This window comes from Engystomops pustulosus, chromosome 3, assembly GCF_040894005.1.
Source record: "Engystomops pustulosus chromosome 3, aEngPut4.maternal, whole genome shotgun sequence".
NCBI lineage: Eukaryota > Metazoa > Chordata > Amphibia > Anura > Leptodactylidae > Engystomops > Engystomops pustulosus.
Window position 1 is genome coordinate 132,328,549 of NC_092413.1, and position 23,086 is coordinate 132,351,634.

At 41.0% G+C, this 23,086-nt stretch overlaps 1 protein-coding gene across 2 annotated transcripts in view; it reads right to left on the reverse strand.

Annotated features, from left to right (window-relative positions):
- SMAP1 (small ArfGAP 1) overlaps positions 1 to 23,086 on the reverse strand; it is a 150,643-nt gene that overhangs the window by 79,727 nt on the left and 47,830 nt on the right. For both annotated transcript variants that reach the window (XM_072142172.1, XM_072142171.1), the window contains exons 3-4: positions 15,966 to 16,051; positions 3,544 to 3,619 (exon numbers count right to left, since the gene is read on the reverse strand). In XM_072142172.1, the coding sequence (XP_071998273.1) occupies positions 3,544 to 3,619; positions 15,966 to 16,051 (162 nt within the window). The remainder of the gene's footprint in view (positions 1 to 3,543; positions 3,620 to 15,965; positions 16,052 to 23,086) is intronic.

The following is a 23,086-nucleotide window of genomic DNA, read 5'->3' on the forward strand; positions in this document are numbered from 1 at the left end:
TTAAATGTTAATTGCCAAATGCATCGCCTGGTTGTCTGCTTTCAAAATGATATAGGGTTTATGGTGCCTTTCAGTTTGAATCAAAATTACATGAAGGCGCCTATGTCTAAACTCTTTAATGCAATTTTGAAAATGGGGCGTGTCTGCTTTCAGAAAATATGAGGTTTGTTGGGTTTACTTTAACTCTTTTTGCTCTAATTTGGATTTTATTTTTAAACATCAAAATTGTAAAAATTGCTCTGGTCAATAATGCGACAAAATATCCAAAAATGCCGGGCGGTGAAAGGGTTGATACCCCTTGGTTGAATTCCTGGGTGAAGATGCTTATCATCTATCTCCTGTCTATATATCTACCATCTATCCATGTAGTTATCTATCTCCTATAATCTGAACGTTTATCATCCATCTCCTATAAAATTCTCCCATATTACAGTTTGTTTTACCATACTAAAGGGAGCCTCTTACTGACTGACTGGCCATAAAATAGTTTTATTTTGGAGCCCCACTTTTAGTTTTGCCCAGGGCCCCACTTTTAGTTTTGCCCAGGACCCCACTTTGTCTAGAACCGGCCCTGGTGACAAACACTCCTACCTATAAGGTAAGGTACCTTATGTAAGCACCACTACCTATTCTCTGGCGGCCGTCCCATGGTGGGGTGGTTAATATCTCAGTATGTTTTGGAATGAGCTCTGCAAGAATCTATAAATGGGGGCTCATTCCTAGGGGTCAGTCAGTCTTCCCATTTTTTTTTTTTTTTAAAAGTCTGTTATTTTGGTCATTTTGGCCAGAGAGACACATCTGCACCTAGAGCCAACCTAGCTCCATATTACAGTTTACTGACTACTGGATCAAGGCTGAGCTACTCCTAAATTCCTACTCCAAAAGCGAACCATCACCAGAGCCAACCAACCTTGTGTTTTCCAGCAGGAAGGACCGATTTCAGCTTGTTACCTCCGGCTGTGTGGACTGGGAGTGTCATTAAAAAAACTATGGGTTTTGCAAAGATTCCCAATGTCAAGTGTAATCCCTGACCTGCTGCTAACACCACGGGCCTCGCCTTCACCAGGAATCTGTAACACACAAACCACCCAGCCCCTAAGATGCCCTTGCATCTCCCTGATGGCCCTGACAGGTGTGAACTAGGCCACAACCACAGCCAGCCACCCTGGTCCTTGGGAATCAAGTTACCCCATGGGGACAGTGTGGTGGCAACATTAACAGCCCGTGAATCTGCTGCAAAGAGGGACTCTGAGAACCACTGCAGTCATTAGCATAATTTAAAAAGTTGATTTTAGAAGAAAGGATGCCATGGAAAACAAATTTAACTAGATTGCCTGGATCTATGAGTAAAGGGACACCTGTCATCAGGTCTGTGTCACTTGTCCTGTCACTACTACCCGTTGGAGCAGCTCACAAGGATCCCATCCCAGCCTTTATCTAGTCAATTCATACATTAGGGTTTAGGAAGAGGCAGCACTCCAAAAGGTAATTTCAAAAAAGTGGGGTGTCTTTATTCCATAAGCGACGTTTCAGCTCCTTACGAGCCTTTGCTTGAAAAAGGCTCGTAAGGAGCTGAAACGTCGCTTATGGAATAAAGACACCCCACTTTTTTGAAATTACCTTTTGGAGTGCTGCCTCTTCCTAAACCTTACATTGCAGTCCCCCTGCCTGGGGACTTACGGACTTGCACCCACCGGAGTTGCTGTGCTGCTCTAAACTTTCCTTTTTCTTTCCAATTCATACATTAATCATGGTAAAATCACCTTTTCTTTATTATGTAAATGAGGCTGGTCACATGGTCAGAGGCAGTGATGTCACTCCTGTTACCCCTCTCCTCCCCCTGCTCAAGTCTGTGTGTAATGTATAGTAAAGCATTGCAGAGTCTGTGCTGCATCTGCTGACATGCTCTCCCTCCTAATACACAGAGCCACAGACATCAGTTACACAAGTACCTGACATGTTCTGCTGTAACATGGCTGCCTGGAGCTGTTGTATCTTTCACATACAGGCAGCAGGGGGCGTGGCCACCAGCAAGCACAACGAGCAGCCATTACATATGGCAGCTGTCAGTCAAGCACTGGGGGTGTGGCTGTGCCTCCCACTCATGAATAAGCTGGACAGCTTGAATATGCTAATGACTTATTGGACATTTCACAGGTCATTTGCATACAGCTTAAGGACCTCATTGCTTAGGTTTACAGGCATGTGGAGGGACAATGAAGGGATCGAGGCAATGCTCTCTAATGGCAGTTTATGAAAATATATTTAGATTAGGGGGGTTATTTTGCATGACGGGTTCTCTTAAGTGCCCCTGGTTTAACATACTTTATTTCGACAGTAGATTTTCTAGTTGCCTGAATGGACCAAGTGTATATGTTGAGAGATTTCCCCGTATACTTTGTAGATGTAGTATAAAAGGAGTGTGAAGAAAGCTTAATTTATATAACAAAGGTTTGGTTATATGATGACAAACGATAACTGAACTGGAAAGAAAAAAGAGGAATGTGCCGTATGACAATACAAGAGTAAACCTTTATTCAATACAAAACAAAGCAAATCTCCCAGCATAGGGATGATAGAAGACATAAAAACATTTAAAAATGTACCAAGTACATTTCAAACCATATAGTTGGTACAGCCAGGTAAGGCAGTCCAACAAACCATTTCCTCCACCGACAAAAAGGAGGTATAAGAACCACCCTTGATGGTATATAGGTCAAACAAATAATATCTTAGTAGGCACACAATACAAGCTCTAATATAGATAATACAGTAGTAGAAATATCACAATGGTCTTAAAAGCAATGTGCTATCCCTATTGTATCTCAAGAAGAGCGTTTATGTGAAGTGTCCATACATTACAAGTCAGTAAGACAGGTCAGGAGGCTGTGTGGGACAAAGTCCCATGCTGTCCACAGTCAGGGTGGTTCGGTCGGTGGATTGGAAAGGGAGGGCTCCTGACCTGTCTTACTGACTTGTAATGTATGGACACTTCACATATACGCTCTTCTTGACTTACCTTTAGATACAATAGGGATAGCACATTGCTTTTAAGACCATTGTGATATTTCTACTACTGTATTATCTATATTAGAGCTTGTATTGTGTGCCTACTAAGATATTATTTGTTTGACCTATATACCATCAAGGGTGGTTCTTATACCTCCTTTTTGTCGGTGGAGGAAATGGTTTGTTGGACTGCCTTACCTGGCAGTACCAACTATATGGTTTGATATGTACTTGGTACATTTTTAAATGTTTTTATGTCTTCTATCATCCCTATGCTGGGAGATTTGCTTTGTTTTGTATTGAATAAAGGTTTACTCTTGTATTGTCATACGGCACATTCCTCTTTTTTCTTTCCAGTTCATATATTGCTATATATGTGCCGATAGACATTGTATAAAGTTTAGGTTGTGCTAGGTCCCCTACATATTTTTAGACAAACGATAACTGGTCACTACTGCTGTGAAAAACTTGTTTAAGCAAGCAGAAATTGACAAAAAGAACCCCAAAACAATATTTTATCTTCAATATACTTACATTCATAGTGGATGCAGCATTTTTATCATAGTACTTCTTTCTTTCGTATTTATCCCTGATGAAGAACTCCACTGATCTGGCGATTGCATTAAGGAAAAGCAGCAGTTGGGTGTAAACCAATACCAATTATTAACATGGGGGAAAATTAATGCAATAGACCGGTAGTGAATAATACGCCACAGAAACACTACTAAACAGGATTAAATACTTCAAAAACATGTCATTCATTCAAGGGATTTCAATTTACACAATCATAACAATGCAAATTGGAAGAATTTGTCTAGTTTCAGTACCTCTTAGCTTGTGGTATCAGAGGCTCATCAATGCAGGGTCCAAGTGTTAAACACCAGCCTAGTATCAAAAAGGCTCCTCAAGTCAGAACTATAACCTATGCCCAGAATTTTAATTGCTGTCCTCCTCAGTTTAGCCTATTCCATCAGTAGCCATCTTCCCTGGATCTGTTGATAATCCCTGTGAGACACTGTCCTTTGTGTACATAAACTATACAGAACCGATTTTACATAAGGGAGAGTATGCTACTCCCTGCTTACTCTGGAGGGAGAAGGGGGGAGGTCTGTGTATAGCTGCCAGGAGAGCTGACTCTGAGCAGATGTGTCCTGCACAGAAAAGTAAGGTACAGGGCAGTTTCTATGTAATTTTCCTAAGAGGGTGAAGCTCATAAAAGTGCCCCCCAGGCAATAACATATACAATGCCTGTCCATTAAAGCGGTATTCTCATGAAGACAAGTTTATTATAAGCACTCAGAATAACAAAATAAACACATTCTCCATTTCACAGTTATTAACAAAAATACAGCATTTCACACATTTAAGTCAAACCTGCCTCTAAAATTACAGTTACCCCTAGACTTCTGGTGGGGTGGGCCACCATCTTGGATTTCTGTGTGACTGCGTGCTGCTGAGATTTCTGTCTCTCTCTGCTCTGTGCCTATAGCCCAACATGTCTGCTCAGAGAGTCCATGTCCACACCCTGGGATTTTGTACTGGACATCCTAGGGAGTGATCGGAGCTAAAATAGCAATAAAACCAACTAAAAATGTAAAGTAAGGTGTTAAAGTGATTTTTATTCTGTAAATATCACTAGAGGATTGAAATTTGAGAATTTTCTTTCATGGGAAAACTCATTTAAATGAAAAACAGCCCCCCCCCCCTCCATTTGATTATGAACATAGTGTGCTTCAACTTTATTATATACCAGCTGTAGCTCACAGTGCTGCCTGGGATTGGCGATAACCAAATAGAATAGGTTAACAAAAAATATTTTATAAGCATCTCTCTCTGATTGTCGCCCTCTCTCGCTCTCTCTGTATGTGTCGTTTAGTGACTGTCTCTAGCCGATGGTTAATGACTATCACTGTTTATGGGGAGATTTATCAGAGGTGTCTGAGAGCAGAACTGCTCTAGTTGGTCATGGCAGAATAAAAAAAAAATAATAAAAACCCACACATTCTACATTTCACGGTTATTAACAAAAATACAGCATTTCACACAAGAAAATTCCAAATCCAGTGAAATTGGTGAAAAACCGCATTTGCGCCATTTTCTTGAGAGCTTGGATTTTACGGATTTCACTGTATGCCCCAAATGACATGTCTACTTTATTCTTTGGGTCGGTACGATCACGGGGATACCAAATTTGTATAGGTTTTATATAATGTTTTCCTAAAACATAAATATAAAACAAATTCTATAATCTTTGACTTTGGGCGCCATTTTCCATTATTGGGTTAAACGCAGCAAAAACCTGTTATATTTTGATATCACAGTTCAGACACAGTGATACCTAATGTGTTTGATTTTTACTATTTATATTTATATCAGTTCTAGGGAAAGCGGGGCGATTTGAATTTTTAGGTTTATTATATTTATTATAATTTTTTTTTTTTTACTTCTTTATTTTTACTATTTTTCAGGCTGATTGCACATTGTAAGGAAAGGATTAAAACTAGACAGACAGCCTTAGGTCTTTCGAAAGACCCGAGGCTGTCATGGCGACGGATCGCCACTCCTTGATGAAACCACAGGGGAGCCACGGGAACGTACTATTACATCACATGTCGTTAAGGTGTTAAAGGGGTATTACAGAAATGGGCATAATTCATATTATTTAAAATATAAGCTTATATGCACTAAAAATTTTGCTCACCATAGCAGACAAATATTTTGGACACTATAATGGAATATTAAAACGCTAGTAACCCTTTAATCAGTCCTGTGACTTTGTCCCTGTGGAGGAGACACAGGACAGAAGATGGCCGCTGCTCACATGTCCTGCACTTTCCCTAGGAAGGTCATGTGATTATCACTATGTTAAGCTGTAGTCTGTTGGTTGCCCTGCATCAAGTATGGCCAGTGTTGTGGTAAGACATCTCGGAGGACCAATGTGCAGTGATAGCAATTACAAATTATTACCAATTAATGGCATTGAGTTTTGTTGTATTCATTTATTTATATCATTATAGGGTTTTGTATCATAAGTTCATATTCCCAGAATACTGCTCACAGTGCAGTTTTAACTACAATTTGTGGACACACCCTAGAAGTCACCAACAGCCTAATCCAGGCTGCAGCAGGTATCAAAATGTTGAGGTGACATTGCTTAGTCTATCTGAACAGAGGCCAGCAGTGATCAGAGGGATTACTTCATTAGTTTACACCACCTGGGGACATATAAAATAACCAGAACTGGACAAATCTTTTTCCATACACACAACTAAATTCTACCACCCAGAAATAAGCAGGACTTTGCATTTACCGCCTAGGTCAGTGGCCGAAATTGGCCTGGTGAGGAACAATCTCTCCTATTCTTTACCAGTCCCTCCATGCCAGTTTGCACTTCTGAAGAACTTTCTCTGAACCTCAAACCATGTCATAGACTGCAGCAACTTTTTCCCACCTTGCAATCTATGGACACTTTCTACATAGCAAGGGACACTTGGTGATCGCACAGGACAGATTGTACACATCATGTAAATATTCACTGCTGGTTTCTAATACTTATTACATGCTCAATGCTCCCCTATGAGATTAAATGGGAAAACGTAAGGCATCATGTAAATTTTGAGCATCACAAATTTTACTCCGCTCCAGGGCAAAGACAAAGTGTTTAGCCTCCACCATTTCCCTGTTGCTGAGAAAAATTTCTGACATTTAGCTCCAGAACTGAAAATGTCAAAGAAAAGGGTGAGCAGCGCAATGTGGGCAGTGTTCTGTTTGCTATAAAGGGTGGAATCACATAACATGTTCGTGAATCTCATTATGAAATTATAGTTCTTTGGTACCAAAGACACTGTGGAAGACTTACCCTTTCATAAAATTAAAAATTGTAAAGTAAATCAGACTGTTCAATAACAAGTCACTGACAAATGTGGGCGAAACTGAGTTATATTGGCAATTGTAGGAATGTTTAGTCAAAGTTTATAGGATTTATCAAGTGGCTTGGTCAATGACAAAATAAGAAACACAGTTTTGGTGCACACTGTGCATTGTAATCTGTTCCCCTATCAGATAAGACATGCTACTGCAGATAGAATTTCCAATGAAGTAAATACACAATAAATGGTGTGAACCACATCTGAATTCTAGAAAATTTTCAATAGTAAATCCGCACCTGCGAATTTCTGTAAATTGAAGGCCCCCCTTTACCCAAGAGAAAGTAAACGCAGTTGGATCCAAAATAAGTGCAATTTGAAGGTTTCAAAGGATTGCCCATCAAGTACATTGCCAATGCTGCATAAGCATGAAAGGAAACCTACCACCATGGATCTACCTATTAAGGTGTATCTGGTGGTAGTTGCCTCAAAGGGGACTGTAGGATTAGTTTTGTAAAGGGCTATCCTTATATACATCAATCTTCTGTAATCATCAATTGTGGTAATATGCTAATTTACCAAAGAGGCTACTGGGGAATGGAGTAGCCGGAGATGAGGCTACAGGAGCGCAGCTACTCCACTCCCCTGTATCCTCCTCGATCCTCCTACCCAGATATCTTCAGCTATGACGAGCTGTGCGCCCTCGTCCGCGAAGCCAGCGTTCTGCACATGTGCAGAATGCAGGCCACTGGCTGCGTGGTCTCTGGTCCGAAGTTGGAGCTACTGTGCATGCACAGAACGCTGGCTTTGCGCATGAGGGCGCCCAGCTGCGCACTGAAGATATCTGGGTAGGAGGTTCAAGGCAGCTACTTGGGCGTGCAGTAGCCGCAGCTCTAGCTTCTCCACACCATAGTAGCCTCTTTGGTAAATTGGCATATTACCACAATTAAAGATTAAAAAAAGATAACGGGGACTAAAGAATTTGCCCTTATAAGGGATTTCCTTACATACATTAGAGGCACCTATCACCGGATCTACCTTAATAAGTACATCTGTGGTGGTAGACTTCAATGAAAATGTAAAGCAACGCCCTTAGAAAAAAATATTTTTTCTATCCTGCTGTATAAACACTTCAAGAGCAGAACATGGCAAGCATACAAATACAACAATAATTCATAAAGCATCCTTGTAAAGATTATAACAGAGCAGATCAAGGTTTTTTTTAAAACCCATCTGATTATGGGAGTCACTGAATTTTGCCATTATTAGATTTATTCTTTGCATTTAGGTTTAATCATAAAAAACGCAATTGTCTTATAAAACATTCATGATTTGGGGCAAAAAGGGAAAAAAAAAAAATCTAAAAACTTCAACTACGAGAATATTAAATAGGACAAAATATCCCCCAGCTAGAACAGAAGCGTCAGGCGGCTTTGAAAAAGAAAAAAAGAAACCACGTTTTGATCTGATGGCAAAAAGAAAAACTGATGCAACAAGAATCAAATGTAGCAATTTGTGAAAGAATAGAAATAAAATGATAAAAAGAAAAAGGTTTATGCAAAATAAAATACATTGTGAGAATAACCAGTGTCGATCATGCTTCAACATAATAACCAGAAGTTAAGCAAAGGAGGAAGAAATGAGATATTAGCTCAACATAGATAATATGTGTGGCAGGTATATGTGAAATAGTCTTAAAGGGGTTTTCCCATGAAAAAAAGTTCTCAAAATTCTAATCCACTAGTGATGCTTACACAAAGATATTTTTAACCCCTTACTTGGCAATTTTACTCAGTTTTATTGCTGTTTTAGCTCCCATCACTCAAAATTCAGGAGTGTTGGCGGGGACTCTCTAAGCAGACACATTATGATCCCTCTGTGTTGACAATGTGCTAAGATTTTCAGGATACGGGTTTATCTACACTTTAATTTAGCTTCTGAACATTCTACTAATATCGGACACAAAGATTAGACAGATCAGAGGTGAGCGTTGAAATCCTTGGATGGATACAAAACAGATCTGAACTATAACATTCAGCTCTGCTATATACGTGTTATCTGTCTCTAGATTGTATATTTAGTCTCCTCACGATAATGCTTGCCGGCAGAAAATGCTTATGCAAGTGTCTGCGCCTGAGCTCCTCTAGGAATGCAAGGGTGAGGGCCCTTGCAGAGAGCACTGCAAGGAGCAGACAAGAGAAACTATTCATGGGAAGAATCTGCCATGTCCGACCGTATTCAGAAGGAGATTGAGAGTCGGATCCAGGGACTACCGAAATTGTGTACACCATTTTTGTTAATAGTGAATTAGAGAATGTGTTATTTTGTTATTCTCAATATATTTAACAATCTTGTCTTTGTGGAAATACAAGTATTAGTATGTAGGAGATGTTCACAGAAGATCTTTAAACACCTTAAAGGATTTCTTCATCAGGTGTAGTCATGTAGACACCTATAAACTCACCAATCCCCACCTTCTGCACTTTCTAAAACATATTTTATTACGTGACGGAGTATTGTCTATTGAGCGCCTCCAAGCTGCGATGGCCGATAATTTATTCATGCCCTGTATATTTTAATTGTAGCCATGTCCCCCAACCCGATATATGAAGTCACCCGGCAGTTTCTAAGTGTTGCGCGCACACGCAGAGACTTTCCATGAGAGTGAGAGACTGCGTGAATAAATTAATTGTAGCTGAGTCCGCCCCAATATCATTCAGACTTCCGATGACGTCACTCAGCAGTCTGTAAATATCGCAGCCACACTCAGTCTCTCAAGGAAAGTCTCTGCATGTGTGCGTGAAACTTACAGACTGCCGGATGTGAATCGGAGCTAGGAGGTGCTCAGGTGACATAAGCCTGAGTGCCACCAGCTCATTTATTTCAACAGACAATACTCTAGCAAGTAAGAAAGTGCAGAAGGCAGCGAGTGGTGAGTTATAGGTGTCTTCCATCACTATACCTGATGGTAGATGTCCTTTAAAAGGGGTTTTCCCCAAAAAAATAGGTTATCACTCAACACCATTTAGAACTCAAATGAACGGTGACAGACTTGAGAAATCCAACCACAAAAACATAAGGGTCCCAAAGTTAAAATTATGGAAAGATTAACAATTTTGCCCAACAGATTTTTTTTCACTATGTTAAACCCATGTAAAGCTAAATTTTAATTCTCCTTTTATGAAGGCTGGTGCTTATTTTGCTGTAGGCAGCAAAGGTTCAACTCTTTATTGTTTTGGGTTGACCATTTTCTCTGCCAATTTAAGTGATAGCCAGCCAAAATCTACTGGATATTAAGCATGTACCAATAGCCTAAATTCACATAAATATCATGAGATAAGAGTTACAAGTAATGACAAGATGCCAAATATTATATCCTTTATGGTAACAGTCATCTAGACTAGGATTTTAATCACCTTCCCGTTATCTCTAATGGCTTCTTAATATCCAATTACTGCGCTTCTGGCAAAATGCAATTGTTTACATTCTACAAAATGACCTTCACAACAAATACATATGAAATTTAAAGAGAAAAGTATGGATGAAGATAAAAATCATAATACATATTCAAGGCATATGAGAGATTAGTAAAATAAATGAAATGGGCAAAGGTTTTAGATAACAGATTTTATGGAATGTTTTGAAAAAAAACAAAACAAAAAAAAAAACAGGATATCTTAAAAGGGCTAAAGTCACTAGACTTTACCCCAGTAAACTGATACTTTTATGTGAAAGACAAAAATTGCTTTCAAAGTCATATGAATATGAGCAGAGAAGAGTCTGATATACTGAGCAAGGTAAGTCACTATTACAGGCTAAAGGAGGAGTGTCAATTCAGACATCAGGTTGATCTACAGAACTTGAGACATGTGCAGTTAAAGACATAGGCCCACATTTACCAAAAACCACGCCAAATTCATTATTTCCGGCACTCCTCCGACAGAGTGCACCACTTTTTTTTGGTACACCTAAAACATCGGTTGTACAACACAATTCTGTCAGGCTTTGCATGATAAATGTGATGGACAGTCTGACAAAGCGCTGGAAAGCCCCCTTCACTTCAGAAATTTGTATTGCATGAAGTATAGTGCAGCCATGACAAAAGGGTCGCGTGCGACACATATCTGGCATGGGCACTTCAATATATGTGCAAGCAGTTTGCACTAAAAAGAATGTGCAAAGTCTGCCAAAAAACTGACTCAAGCACCTTAATAAAATAGAAAGAGCTCCAGATTCTCTTGCTACTGTTAGTCTTTCTTCCAATATGTCACTCACAAAATATAGCAGTTCACACTCTTCCAGCACAAATTCCTGAATCCTCTGATAGGAATATAGTATACTGCTATTCAGACCAACACGCCTGCTTTTCTCCTTTGAACTCCTCCGTTTGCAACATATGTTGCGGTGGATCGCTGGAATAAAATGTGGGCCATAGTTTTATATCCAATTCTATACATCACAGACCACTCTCTGATGTAATCTTCATAATTTTGGTGCCAAAATAAAGAATCTCATCTTTGTTTAAGGTACTTTAAATCTGAAGATTTATGGTGTCTGGAGTAAAGCTCCTCCTTCAGCCTCTAAACGTGGAAATCCGAGGAAAAAATACAACTTTTCATAGCTCAGTTTTTACATGACATTGGAAGTCATGTTTATAGGTAAATTGGCAAGACTAAACATAACAGAGGGAATTCCAGATTGGACATTTCATACCCTACCCAAGAGTGCTAGTAGTTTAGTGAGGTAAATTTAATCTGACACTTAAAGGACACCTGTCATCAGGTCTGTGTCACTAGTCCTGTCACTACTACCTGTTGGAGCAGCTCACAAGGATTCCATGGCTGTCTGGAGCTGTTGTATCTCTCCTATACACAAACACGGGCTGCAGGGGGCGCCAGCACCAAGAAGTACATGGAGGAGCCATTACACCATTATACAGGTGGTCAGACAAGCACTGGGGGCTGTGGCTGTGCCTCCCACTCATGAATAAGCTGGACAGCTTGAATATGCGAATGATTCATTGGACATCTCACAAGTCATTTGCATACAGCTTTAGGACCTCATTGCTCAAGTTTAACCCCTTCACGTCATGTGACGTAATAGTATGTCACATGTTGGGTCCCGGTACATGGAGAGGGCTCGCGGGCCGGTATGTTTTTGCTGCATATCGCGGGTGTTTTACCGCTGATCGCCGCCGGCAAAGGTGCCGATGACTTAAAAAAGACGTGGATCGTTGCTCCCCATGACGTCATCGGGGAGCGGCGATCTGTCGCCATGGTACCTTTGGGTCTCACGAAGACCCGAAGCTACTTCGGGTTAACCCATTCATTACAATGTGCTGTCAGCACATTGTAATGTATGAGTAGTAAAATCCACATATACTGCCATACTGTAGTATGGTAGTATATGATAGGATCGATCAGACAACCTAGGGTTAAAGTACCCTAGGGAGTCTGAAAAATAATAAAAATTAAAAAAAAAGTTAAAATAAAAAAATTATAATAAAAAACCTAAAAATTCAAATCACCCCCCTTTCCCTAGAACTGATATAAATATAAATAAACAGTAAAAATCATAAACATATTAGGTATCACCGCGTCCGAAAATCCCCGATCTATCAAAATATGATAAGTTTTTTCACTGCGATTAACCCTGTAACGGAAAATCGCGCCCAGTCGAAAGTGGCACTTTTTTTTGCCATTTAAAAAAAAAATTAAAATTCTATAAAAAGTGATCACAAGGTAGTACAGTCCTAAAAATGATAACTTTGTAAACGTCATCAAAATCCGCAAAAAACTGCACCACCCAAAGCCCCATACACCAAAGTATGAAAAAGTTATTAGCGCCAGAAGATGGCAAAATCCCCCCAAAAAGTTTTGTACAGGAGGTTTTAATTTTTTTTAAATGTATGAAAACATTATAAAACCTATACAAATTTGGTATCCCCGTAATCGCACCGGCCCAAAGAATAAAGTAGACATGTCATTTGGGGTGCACAGTGAAATCCGTAAAATCCAAGCCCACAAGAATACGGCACAAATGCGTTTTTTTACCTGCATTTGGAATTTTTTTCCCGCTTCCCAGTACACGACATGGAATATTAAATACCACCATTTTGAAGTGTAATTTGTTACGCAGAAAATAAGCCGTCACACAGCTCTGTACATGGAAAAATAAAAAAGTTACAGATTTTTGAATGTGGGGAGTGAAAAATGAAAACGCAAAATGGAAAAAGGGCTGCGGCGGGAAGGGGTTAAAGGCATGTAGAGGGACAATGAAGGGATAGAGGCAATGCTTTCTAATGGCAGTTTATGAAAATATATTTAGTTTTATTGGGTTATTTTGCATGACGGGTTCTCTTTAAAGTTCACCTAAATGTTCAAATCAACCTTAAATAAACCAGGGATTTGCCACCCGCAGACTCAATACATTGTTCTCCATGTGCTGGTAGATGGAGATGCGTGGTTATGTTTTCTACACATCACTAAGTAGAGGAGAAGCGAAGGATATACAGCATAAATTAAAAAAAAGTTATCTATAGCATTTTCTTGTTCACCCCAACAATAAAATTAGCATAAAGCCTATGAAGAGGGTAGGTGGCACACATTTTAATTCAGCAGGAACACTGATTAAATATGCATTTTGTCTTTGGCTGAACGTAATGCATGTGCAGGCAATTAAATTACCATTTAGCCCCATAGAAAGGTAAATCATAGTGAAGTAAATGTTACATTTGCAGGCACTTTCCATTGACAACAGAGCAACTTTGAAAAGATCAAACAACCTCAAAGGAACAGAACTGTTGATTAGGTCTGCTGCACAATAGATCTCAGGAAACTAAAGTAATTAAAATTTAGAGATAAGACCTGAAATCCTAATAATGGAGAGCCTAATATAAAACTATCATTTGTCATTTAATGGTATGTGCCGACTATAATTAACTGCATCCCACAAGAGAAATTATCCTATTCCATCCCTACATATGAAATTACTTTTATGTTACTGAGATTATCACGTACTAGATGGGTAAATTATTATAGGAACACTAAGGGCCGTTAACAGTTACATCTTGACAATTAAAGAGGATGCCATCTGGGGTGGGGCATTGGTCCACCGCTCTACAAGCTCAGCTCTGGTATATTCGTGGGAGGCATAATAAGCAATCAGACACCTAACACCACCAAGTGTGATGCTGGCACAAAGGTCATATTCTCAAGAGGCCAAATCATCTACCTTTTACAAATCACAAATGAAGTAATTGCAAGGTCCTGACCTATAAGGCAACAAAGGAAAGGAACATGATTACAGCTTAGACTCTATACAAAAGGGCAGCAAATATGGTTACAAATACAAGCACATTTTATCATTTCTACTGTATGCATGTAAAATCCATTACTATTTAGTTGGGAGAGCAAATGAATGTTGTTGTATGTATTAAAAAAGTTATACAACTTATCAATATAGTTTCTGTATCAATTTCTCAAGGTTTTCTAAATCTCTGCTTGCTGTGGTTCTATAGAAAGCTTCTATGTTTACTTTGAGTGGACAGAAATCTGACAATGGGCAGACAAACTTCCAAACGGTTGAGCACAAAATCACGTATCCACAGGTTGGTTTTAAGCCTACAACTAGTTTTTAATTAAAAATATTACCAAAACACGGATACAGTTTATGGGGAAATTTCAAAAATTTAAACCCCAGACCCACAAAGTTTAAAGGAGCAATAGTGCACATGCTCAACCACTGATCCATTTATACGAATCCGAATGATCATAATACCAATGCTGAGAAACTTATGAAGTAATGGGGAGAGGTGAAATTTAAGTCCCCGCCCCCCAGTGTCCACAGCCTGCAGCTCCCCGCCCCCCCAGTGTCCACAGCCTGCAACTCCTGCCCCCCCCCCCCCAGTGTCCACAGCCTGCAGCTTCCCGGCCCCCCCAAGTGTCCACAGCCTGCAACTCCCCGCCCCCCCCAGTGTCCACAGCCTGCAACTCCCCGCCCCCCCCCAGTGTCCACAGCCTGCAACTCCCCGCCCCCCCCCAGTGTCCACAGCCTGCAACTCCCCGCCCCCCCCAGTGTCCACAGCCTGCAACTCCCCGCCCCCCCCCAGTGTCCACAGCCTGCAACTCCCCGCCCCCCCCCAGTGTCCACAGCCTGCAACTCCCCGCCCCCCCCAGTGTCCACAGCCTGCAACTCCCCGCCCCCCCCCAGTGTCCACAGCCTGCAGCTCCCCGCCCCCCCCCAGTGTCCACAGCCTGCAGCTCCCCGCCCCCCCAGTATACACAGCCTGCAGCTCCCCGCTGCACTAGAGTGACGGCACCACGCTGAGAGAGAGAGAGACGGAGCCAGAACAGTGATGGCTAGAAAAGGACCTGCTAGGGGAAGGGGGGGGGGGGCGTCGGAAGGAGAGTACACTTTTTTTAAAGACTGTAGTATTAGTGAGGTAAGTGTTTTTCAGCACATTTTTTGTGCTGCAAAAAATAAATTAATAAAAAAATTTTAAAAAAAATTGGCTTATACTTGAGCATACCGGGTAATTATATTTGTTATCTAAGACCCCCTTTCTGCTAAAATTACTAAATTAAAATTACTAAATTAAACTTTTAAAATGATGTAAAAACATGTCTCTTTCAACCCCCTGCTCTCCCTCTGTCTGCGTAATCTAGGTTTTGCAGGAGATGAAGTGGGAAGGGAAAATCTGCTCATTGTAACAGTCTGTGAACCTGCAGCAGTGAGGGACTTTGGAAAAATAAACCCCTAGAACCCTTGAGGCTACTAAGTGTAAATTTTAAAAGTTGATTTGAGAAGGAAGGATGCCAAATATAAGAAGATTACTGCAGTCACAATGTCTAGATCTATGAGTAAGTATCTGATTCATCATGATGGTAGATTTTCTTTAACAGGAATATGCACCAGCTTTTATACCACTAAATCATCAGTACTCATTCATAGGATTGCCTTTTATGTTAAAATGGTGAGTGGTGAATTTTAGAACCTACGTATAGAACCTTTGTGGCTCAGTGTGAACCTACGGACCTAGAATCCATAGCGGAAATAGAAGTGATGATCATTATTGAAACAAAAAGATACTGGTCTGTCTGAGGTCTTCTGAAGTTTTCAGGAAGATTGGCTTCATATAGTATTCTTGCTTTTGTGTTTCCCATGTCCTGCATGCACTGAAAGAAAAATTATAAAAGTCAGCATAAAATGCAGATCATCCACAGGAAATTATCAAAACTCACGCTGGTGATATGTAAAATTCTGCCTTAATACAATGCCGAAAACTATAAAAGACCAAGCGTTTCACAAACATTATACGAATGAAGAGGTTGCCGGGCACTATCCAGTTCTTATAGAATACCGGTGGTCGCCAGGCCGCGCAACTTCCCTGTACTTTGCACCGATAATAAAGGGCTATTGCACGTTATAAAGAGTGCAGCTCTTATCTTCACTACAAGTTTGTTTCACAAACATTACCTACTATACAGTAAAAATCTATTGAAAGGAATCAATCATACTAATATAGATACATCATCAGACATGGAAAATTGGGTGTATACAAAAAACACACCCAATGATATTCAAAGCAATCGTTGAACACTTGGTTTAGTGTTGGATGTAAAAATCACTAGAAAAAGAACCAAAAAGGTTGTATGGAAGAAGCAATAATTAACTGCACAGCACAGAATAGACACAGTATCAGTCATTCTCACAGATGACGTCTCCACTTCACTTTCTACAGTAATGAGATTTCAATTACAGTGTAAAGGAGGGGGCCATGGTCTACAGCGTCATCTAATTATGATTCAATGGCCCCCGCATGTACGTCACACGCCTCACTTTACAAGCATGCACACCAACATACACATGAGAGAAATGGAGGCCATACAACAATGCTCAGGGTGGCCGAATCCACCCAAGTTCAGAAGGCAAATAACTTGAAATACAACACTTTTATTCATTGGTTAGCCTGGAATCCCACATGCCGTCTTTGTGGCAGTTTAAGGATTTAGCTTTATATGCCAGACATGGATTCATCAGGATTGAGGTATATAAAAAGGACTAATACTTTACCTTCCGGACACAATATCATTGTAATAGAGCATGGGTTCAACTCTCACATTTGCAGCATTGCTCAGTCTTAGAATAAACCTCCATTTGATTCTTTAGTTCCACCAGATTTATCAAGCACATAAGTAGGTGTACAATAATTCTGAAGTGGTTTTGGATGATAAAATTAAATTTCCTTATAATTCACAAGCATACTTGTCCACCTCCAAGGTTCAGAATGGGAACCCAAATCTGCTGCCAAACTGTATGACCTTTCTGGATCAGCTGGATCATAAGGATTATGGGGAAATTATTTCAAGCCCCAAAATGAAATCCCTGGTTTCAGAGTTTTGGTTTCCAGAGTTAAAAAGGTTCTAACTCAGAGGTCGCACTAACATTTTTCCATAAGGGTAATAATACTCCTCTCACCATTTTTGAGGAGTATTTTTAGGTGAGGAGGAGTATGAAATTTTCAGCAATGCATATAAATAAATACTGCCTGCAATCATTCATTTATGCATGAATATGATTGCAGCCAGTGTTTTGTGTGCTTAAATAGCCAATTGAGACAAGTGTATTAATTTCACATCATGCATTAAATAATGGGGGCAAAAGCTCTTTCCTTTTGTCTCCTTAAATTATTTCAACCTACAGACCAGACTATGGCCGCCCCCCCCCCCACCTTTACAGACCATGGCTGACACCCCAGCCCCTCATCCAGACCATGGCTGACACCCCAGCCCCACCCACTTTTCCAGACCTCGGCTGACACCCCAGCACCCCTGTCCAGACCTTGGCTGACTCCCCAGATTCCCCCCCCCTATCCAGACCTTATCTGACACCCCAGATCCCCCATGTCTAGACATCAGCTGACACCCCAGACCCCCCCTGCCCCCCTGTCCAGACCTTGGCCGACACCCCAGATCCCCCCCCCTATCCAGACCTCATCTGACACCACAGATCCCCCATGTCTAGACCTCAGCTGACACCCCAGACCCCCCCCCCAGCCCCCTGTCCAGACCTCGGTTCACACCGTAGACCTCCCTCACCCCTGTCCAGACCATGGCTGACACCCCAGACCCCTCACCCCCATCCAGACCATGGCTGATGCCCAAGACTCCTTCTGTCCAGACCATAGATGACCCCCAGCAACCCCCTCCAGACCATGGATGACGCCCCAGACCACCCCTGACCACGCATGGGTGGTGATGCTGGTCATGCAGATCTGATTGTGGACAACGCTGGCCGCTAAAGATGGGCAGTGACGATGTCCACGTTCTGGTTCTACCGTGAGTCCCGCACCCAAACACCCCAACAACAATGCGGCAAATTGAAGCTCCTTGCAACTAGCTGTGACCATGATTGGCCATGGCCATATCCACCAAAAATCATTATTGTCTCAGAAACTGACTGAAAGTAGAAGGCCACTATCACCTAAAATGTAAGGCTGCTTTTACACATTGTATACATGCCCCATGATATATAACCCTGCCTGGGCATCAGGCTGTTGCAGGTGTTACACTGATGTGATTACTCACTATAGAGTCAGACCCCAGGTCCCTGGTTGATCTGTTCTCACCTTGTCCTCTGGTACAGCCCCAGCCTTTCATATCTGCCACAACTATCACACAGAGACATCGGCATGGGAGTGGGCGTGGCTTCCGGTAGCTCCGCCCACTGTGACCCGGCTACAGAGAAACAGCATCAGGTCAGGGAGGGGCTGTGTCCTGCTGCTGCACTGCTCGGGGTCACACACGGAACAGGTCACCTGCACCTCCACAATAACTCCACAGCAGCAGCTGTGCGGGGGCAGAGCTGTCAGGACACAGCACAACTGCTGCTGCTCAGCTCCTTATTCTTCCCAGTCACAGGGAAAAGTCAGTGCGGGTTTAGACGCATGGGGGGCTTTTCAAAGAGTAATACTGCATTTGGAAGCGTCTATGACGCTTGTGGAGGGGTTAATGCGATCTCTGTTCTAACTACTGGAAATACAGAAAATTGGTTTTCAAGCAATGAATTGAGATAGTAGTGATAGCTGTGACACAATCACAAACAGTGCCCACAATAACCTTGTAGGGACACTATACAGTTAATGGAGGCATCTGTTAGGGGTCATCAACACCTTTTTCTCTGAAAACCCATTCCATGATCACTATTAGAGGAAAAAAAAAAAAAAAAAACACTAGACAACGAACAAGACAACCCCTTTAATGAAACTGGTTATTTCTATCATTTTTTGGCTACATCGCTAATAATTCATCTTTGATCACAGCGGTCCATCCAGAACTATGCACAAAAAGGTTAATAAGAAAAACTATCAGGTATCTAATAAAAATGTGAATTAGTATATGACAAATTCTAAACAATATTTTTTTTCTCATCCAGATTGTAAGAGATTAAACGGTTTGTTTTTCTTCAAAGTTTTAGAGACAGGAGTGAAAAACCTATATGATTATTTAGACAAAGAGATAATTATTAGTGTAATATTTTCAGAAATATCTTGATGGATGAATCAGTCAACAGTGCCAAGAGCTATCAGCTACCTAATCAATCTTGGTCGAAAAGGAGGACTCGAGAGGAAAAGCCGACTCAGCTTAACCCCTTAAGGACGGAGGGTTTTTCGCCTCATTTCTCGCTCTCCAACTTCAAAAATCCCTAACTTTTTCATTTTTCCGTGTACAGACCTGTGTGAGGGCTTATTTTGTGCGTAACGAATTTTACTTTCCCGCAATGTTATTTATTTTAACATGCCGTGTACTGCGAAGCTGAAAAAAAATTCCAAATGTGGAAAAATTGGAATTTCTTGTGGGCTCAGTTTTTACGACTTTCACTCTTCGCTCCAAATAACATGCCTACTTTATTCTTTGGTTCGGTGCGATCGCGGTGATACCAAATTTATACAGGTTTTATTGTGTTTTAATACATTTTCAAAAATTAAACGAATGTGTACAAAAAAGAAAAATTTTTTTTTGCCATCTTCTGACGCTAATAACTTTTTCATACTTTGGCGCACGGAGATGTGTGAGGGGTCATTTTTTGCGAAATGAGGCGACGTTTTCATTGCTACCATTTTGAGGTCTGTGCGACATTTTGATCATTTTTTATTTCATTTTTTATGTTATGTAAAAAGGTGTAAAAGTCGCATTTCGGACATTTGGGCGCCATTTCCCGCCTCGGAGGTCACCGCCGGCCGTAACCGTTTTTATATTTTGATAGATCGGGCATTTTGGGACGCGGCGATACCTAATATGTTTGTGATTTTTACTGTTTGTTATGTTTTATATCCGTTCTAGGGAAAGGGGGGTGATTTGAACTTTTAATATTTTATTGATTTTTTTTATTTTTTAAACTTTTTTTTTTCTTTTTTTTTTCACTATCTTTTAGACCATCTAGGGTACATTAACCCTAGATAGTCAGATCGCTGCTACCATATACTGCAATACTACAGTATTGCAATATATGGCATTTTTGCAGCACATTCATTACAATGAGCCACTGGCTCATTGTAACGAATATGCAGCTGCCAGATAGCCTCGTGTCAAAAGAAGACACGAGGCTACCATGGCAACCGATCGCCGCCCCCCGATGACGTTCGGGGGCGTGGCGATCGAAAAAAAGATGGCGGCGCCCGCGCGCCGCCGTCTTTTAAACGCCGCCGGCGACTTTGCCGGCGGCGTTTAGGGGGTTAATAGCCGCGATCGGTGCAGGCACCGACCGCGGTTATTAGCGGTGGGGGTTTTGTGCAAAATGCAAAAACCCCCACCTCTGTATGAAGAGGACTCAGCCCGTGAGCCCTCTTCATACATCCCTTATACCTCTGCGCCGTAGAGCTACGGCGCAGAGCGTTAAGGGGTTAATTAGCAAGAAATGGATACAAAACACAACACAAATTGTTAAACATGCACGGAAACCTCCAGAGCCAGCCAATTACACAACGTATAGGGTTTGAGAGCTTAAAGGGACACTAAGCCGAAAAAAAAAAAAAAAAAAAAAAAAAAACGAACAAGGGAGGGGAGTAACAAGTAACAAAAAACATGCTGCCCTGTGGAATCCCACAAAGCGGTTACTGTACTGTAGGCCGTGTGCACACATAGCGGAGTGGATGTGGTAGTAACACAGTGGTAATTCTGCAGCAGGAGGAAACATGGGGGCAGAGGAGGATACAGCAGCTCCTTAGCCCTTGTATATAGGATAGGGTATGATTGCAGAGAACAGGGCATATGAGGGGTTTGGAGGTCACATAGAAATGAATTAAGAGTGCAGGATGTTTATAAATCTTGAACACCACTGACCACATTACATAGGTCTCACTGGCATGGATCAGGTCAGGAATTACAGGGTGTTTTGGCAGTCGTACATGGCCATCTGAAATTCCAAGTGTATAGCATAGCGCACACTCACCTAATGAGTCTCCTCTTCCCACAGTCCGGTCTCTGCATAGCGATTCACTGCTCACTGCTGAGAAACCAATAGAACTAGAACTAACTGAAAGAGGACTACAGTAAGGGGGGTATAAAGTGACTATATTGTCAGCAAAGAAGTAACATATTACAGGCAGACCGCTACTTAAGGTCTTTACTTTAGTCCCAGGCTGCACTGATCAGCTGTAAGGAGTCTAATGAAGCATTATTGATAATCCCTCGTCCAATTACAGCAAAAAATTTTGAAACTGTCAGCAGGGCAAAAAACAAACAAAATTTTGTCTGCATCTACAATTATAAAATATGCAGTTTCGAATTACATACAAATCCAACTTAAGAACAAACCTATGGAACCTATCTTGTATGTAACCCGGGGACTGCCTGGTATTTTATAAAAGAGCCCCCACAACCTTTTTCTAGCTTTTGGCATGATAATTACTTAAGAAATAACCCCTTTAAGTAAATTGTTCAGAAAAATTAAACCTCTTAAATAAATCTTTCACAGTCTTCCTTTTTTATTTCTGATAAAACTACGGTATTTTGCATGCTGTGGATGTCCCCACAAGTTATTTCTTTTGGGAATTTGTAACTATCTGATCACATTTATAGAGGTAGCACAGGATAGGAGAAGCCTGGTCTGCTGGGAATGAGCGAGAATACGGTATTCACACCGGTGATCATTACAGCGGAGTGTCAACTCATCCCAGAGGACATTGCCTGCCTTAAAGGGAAATGCAAAATATACAAAAACAGCAATCTTTTAAATCTAACAAACTTACACTTGTAGCACGTCTGTTACAAACGTGACCTAATGCATTAGGTAACTCTTCAAACACAAGACTTTGAGATACAATGTTAAGTATGAGAGGAAACACACATAAAACAAATACAGTACTGTATATGTATATCAGGTCAAAAGGTTTACAAATACTATAAACCAGTGGTGCCAGAGGTGGCACTCGGAGCCCTCTTTTTGGGCACCCAAGCCATCAACATAGCACTCGACATAGAATTCAAAGAATCATCCTGCAGTCCCAGGCGATTCAAGAAATGCTACTCAGTGCTATTCCTGATTGCTTGGGACTACAAGAAGGAGAACATGTGTAAAGGGGCAGATGATCTTTAGAGCTCCTCTAGGCCCATGTTTCTTCCTGTACAGGTGGACCATAGCGAGATGCTACATCAGTCCAAATTTGCCCTTCTTTCAACTGTTTTGTTGCCCTCAAGAGACCGATATGATTGAAAGTTGTGGTAAAACAGTTAGCACGACAATTTAAGTAATTTATTGCTGACACTTCGCAATAAATCAATGATTTTTTTGTTGTAGTTCGGGCACCAGGTCTCTAAAAGATTCGCCATCATTGCTATAAACCAAGGCAATTCAAAATTGGCATTGACAGATCACAGCAAATTAACAACCAGAAAAATATCACAAGAGTAAACCAAAAGTATATTACTCATGAAGAATAGCTACTTTACAAGCAAACCCCTGACATTTGGTCATCAACTATTGCGCCACAAAAAACTGATAATAGCTACTGCCTGATAGTTACAATGCTACGGTCTCATTAAAATCATGCATGCATATAGGCAGAGAAAGGATATTAATGTCAAGACTACTTCCATTCCACAAATCAAAGGCCTATTCTGATGTTTAGATCCCTTTAAGATTCTTTAGATTAGTGGTACAAGCACAAATGTACAAACTATGAATACACCCACACATGTCACAGCCATTTA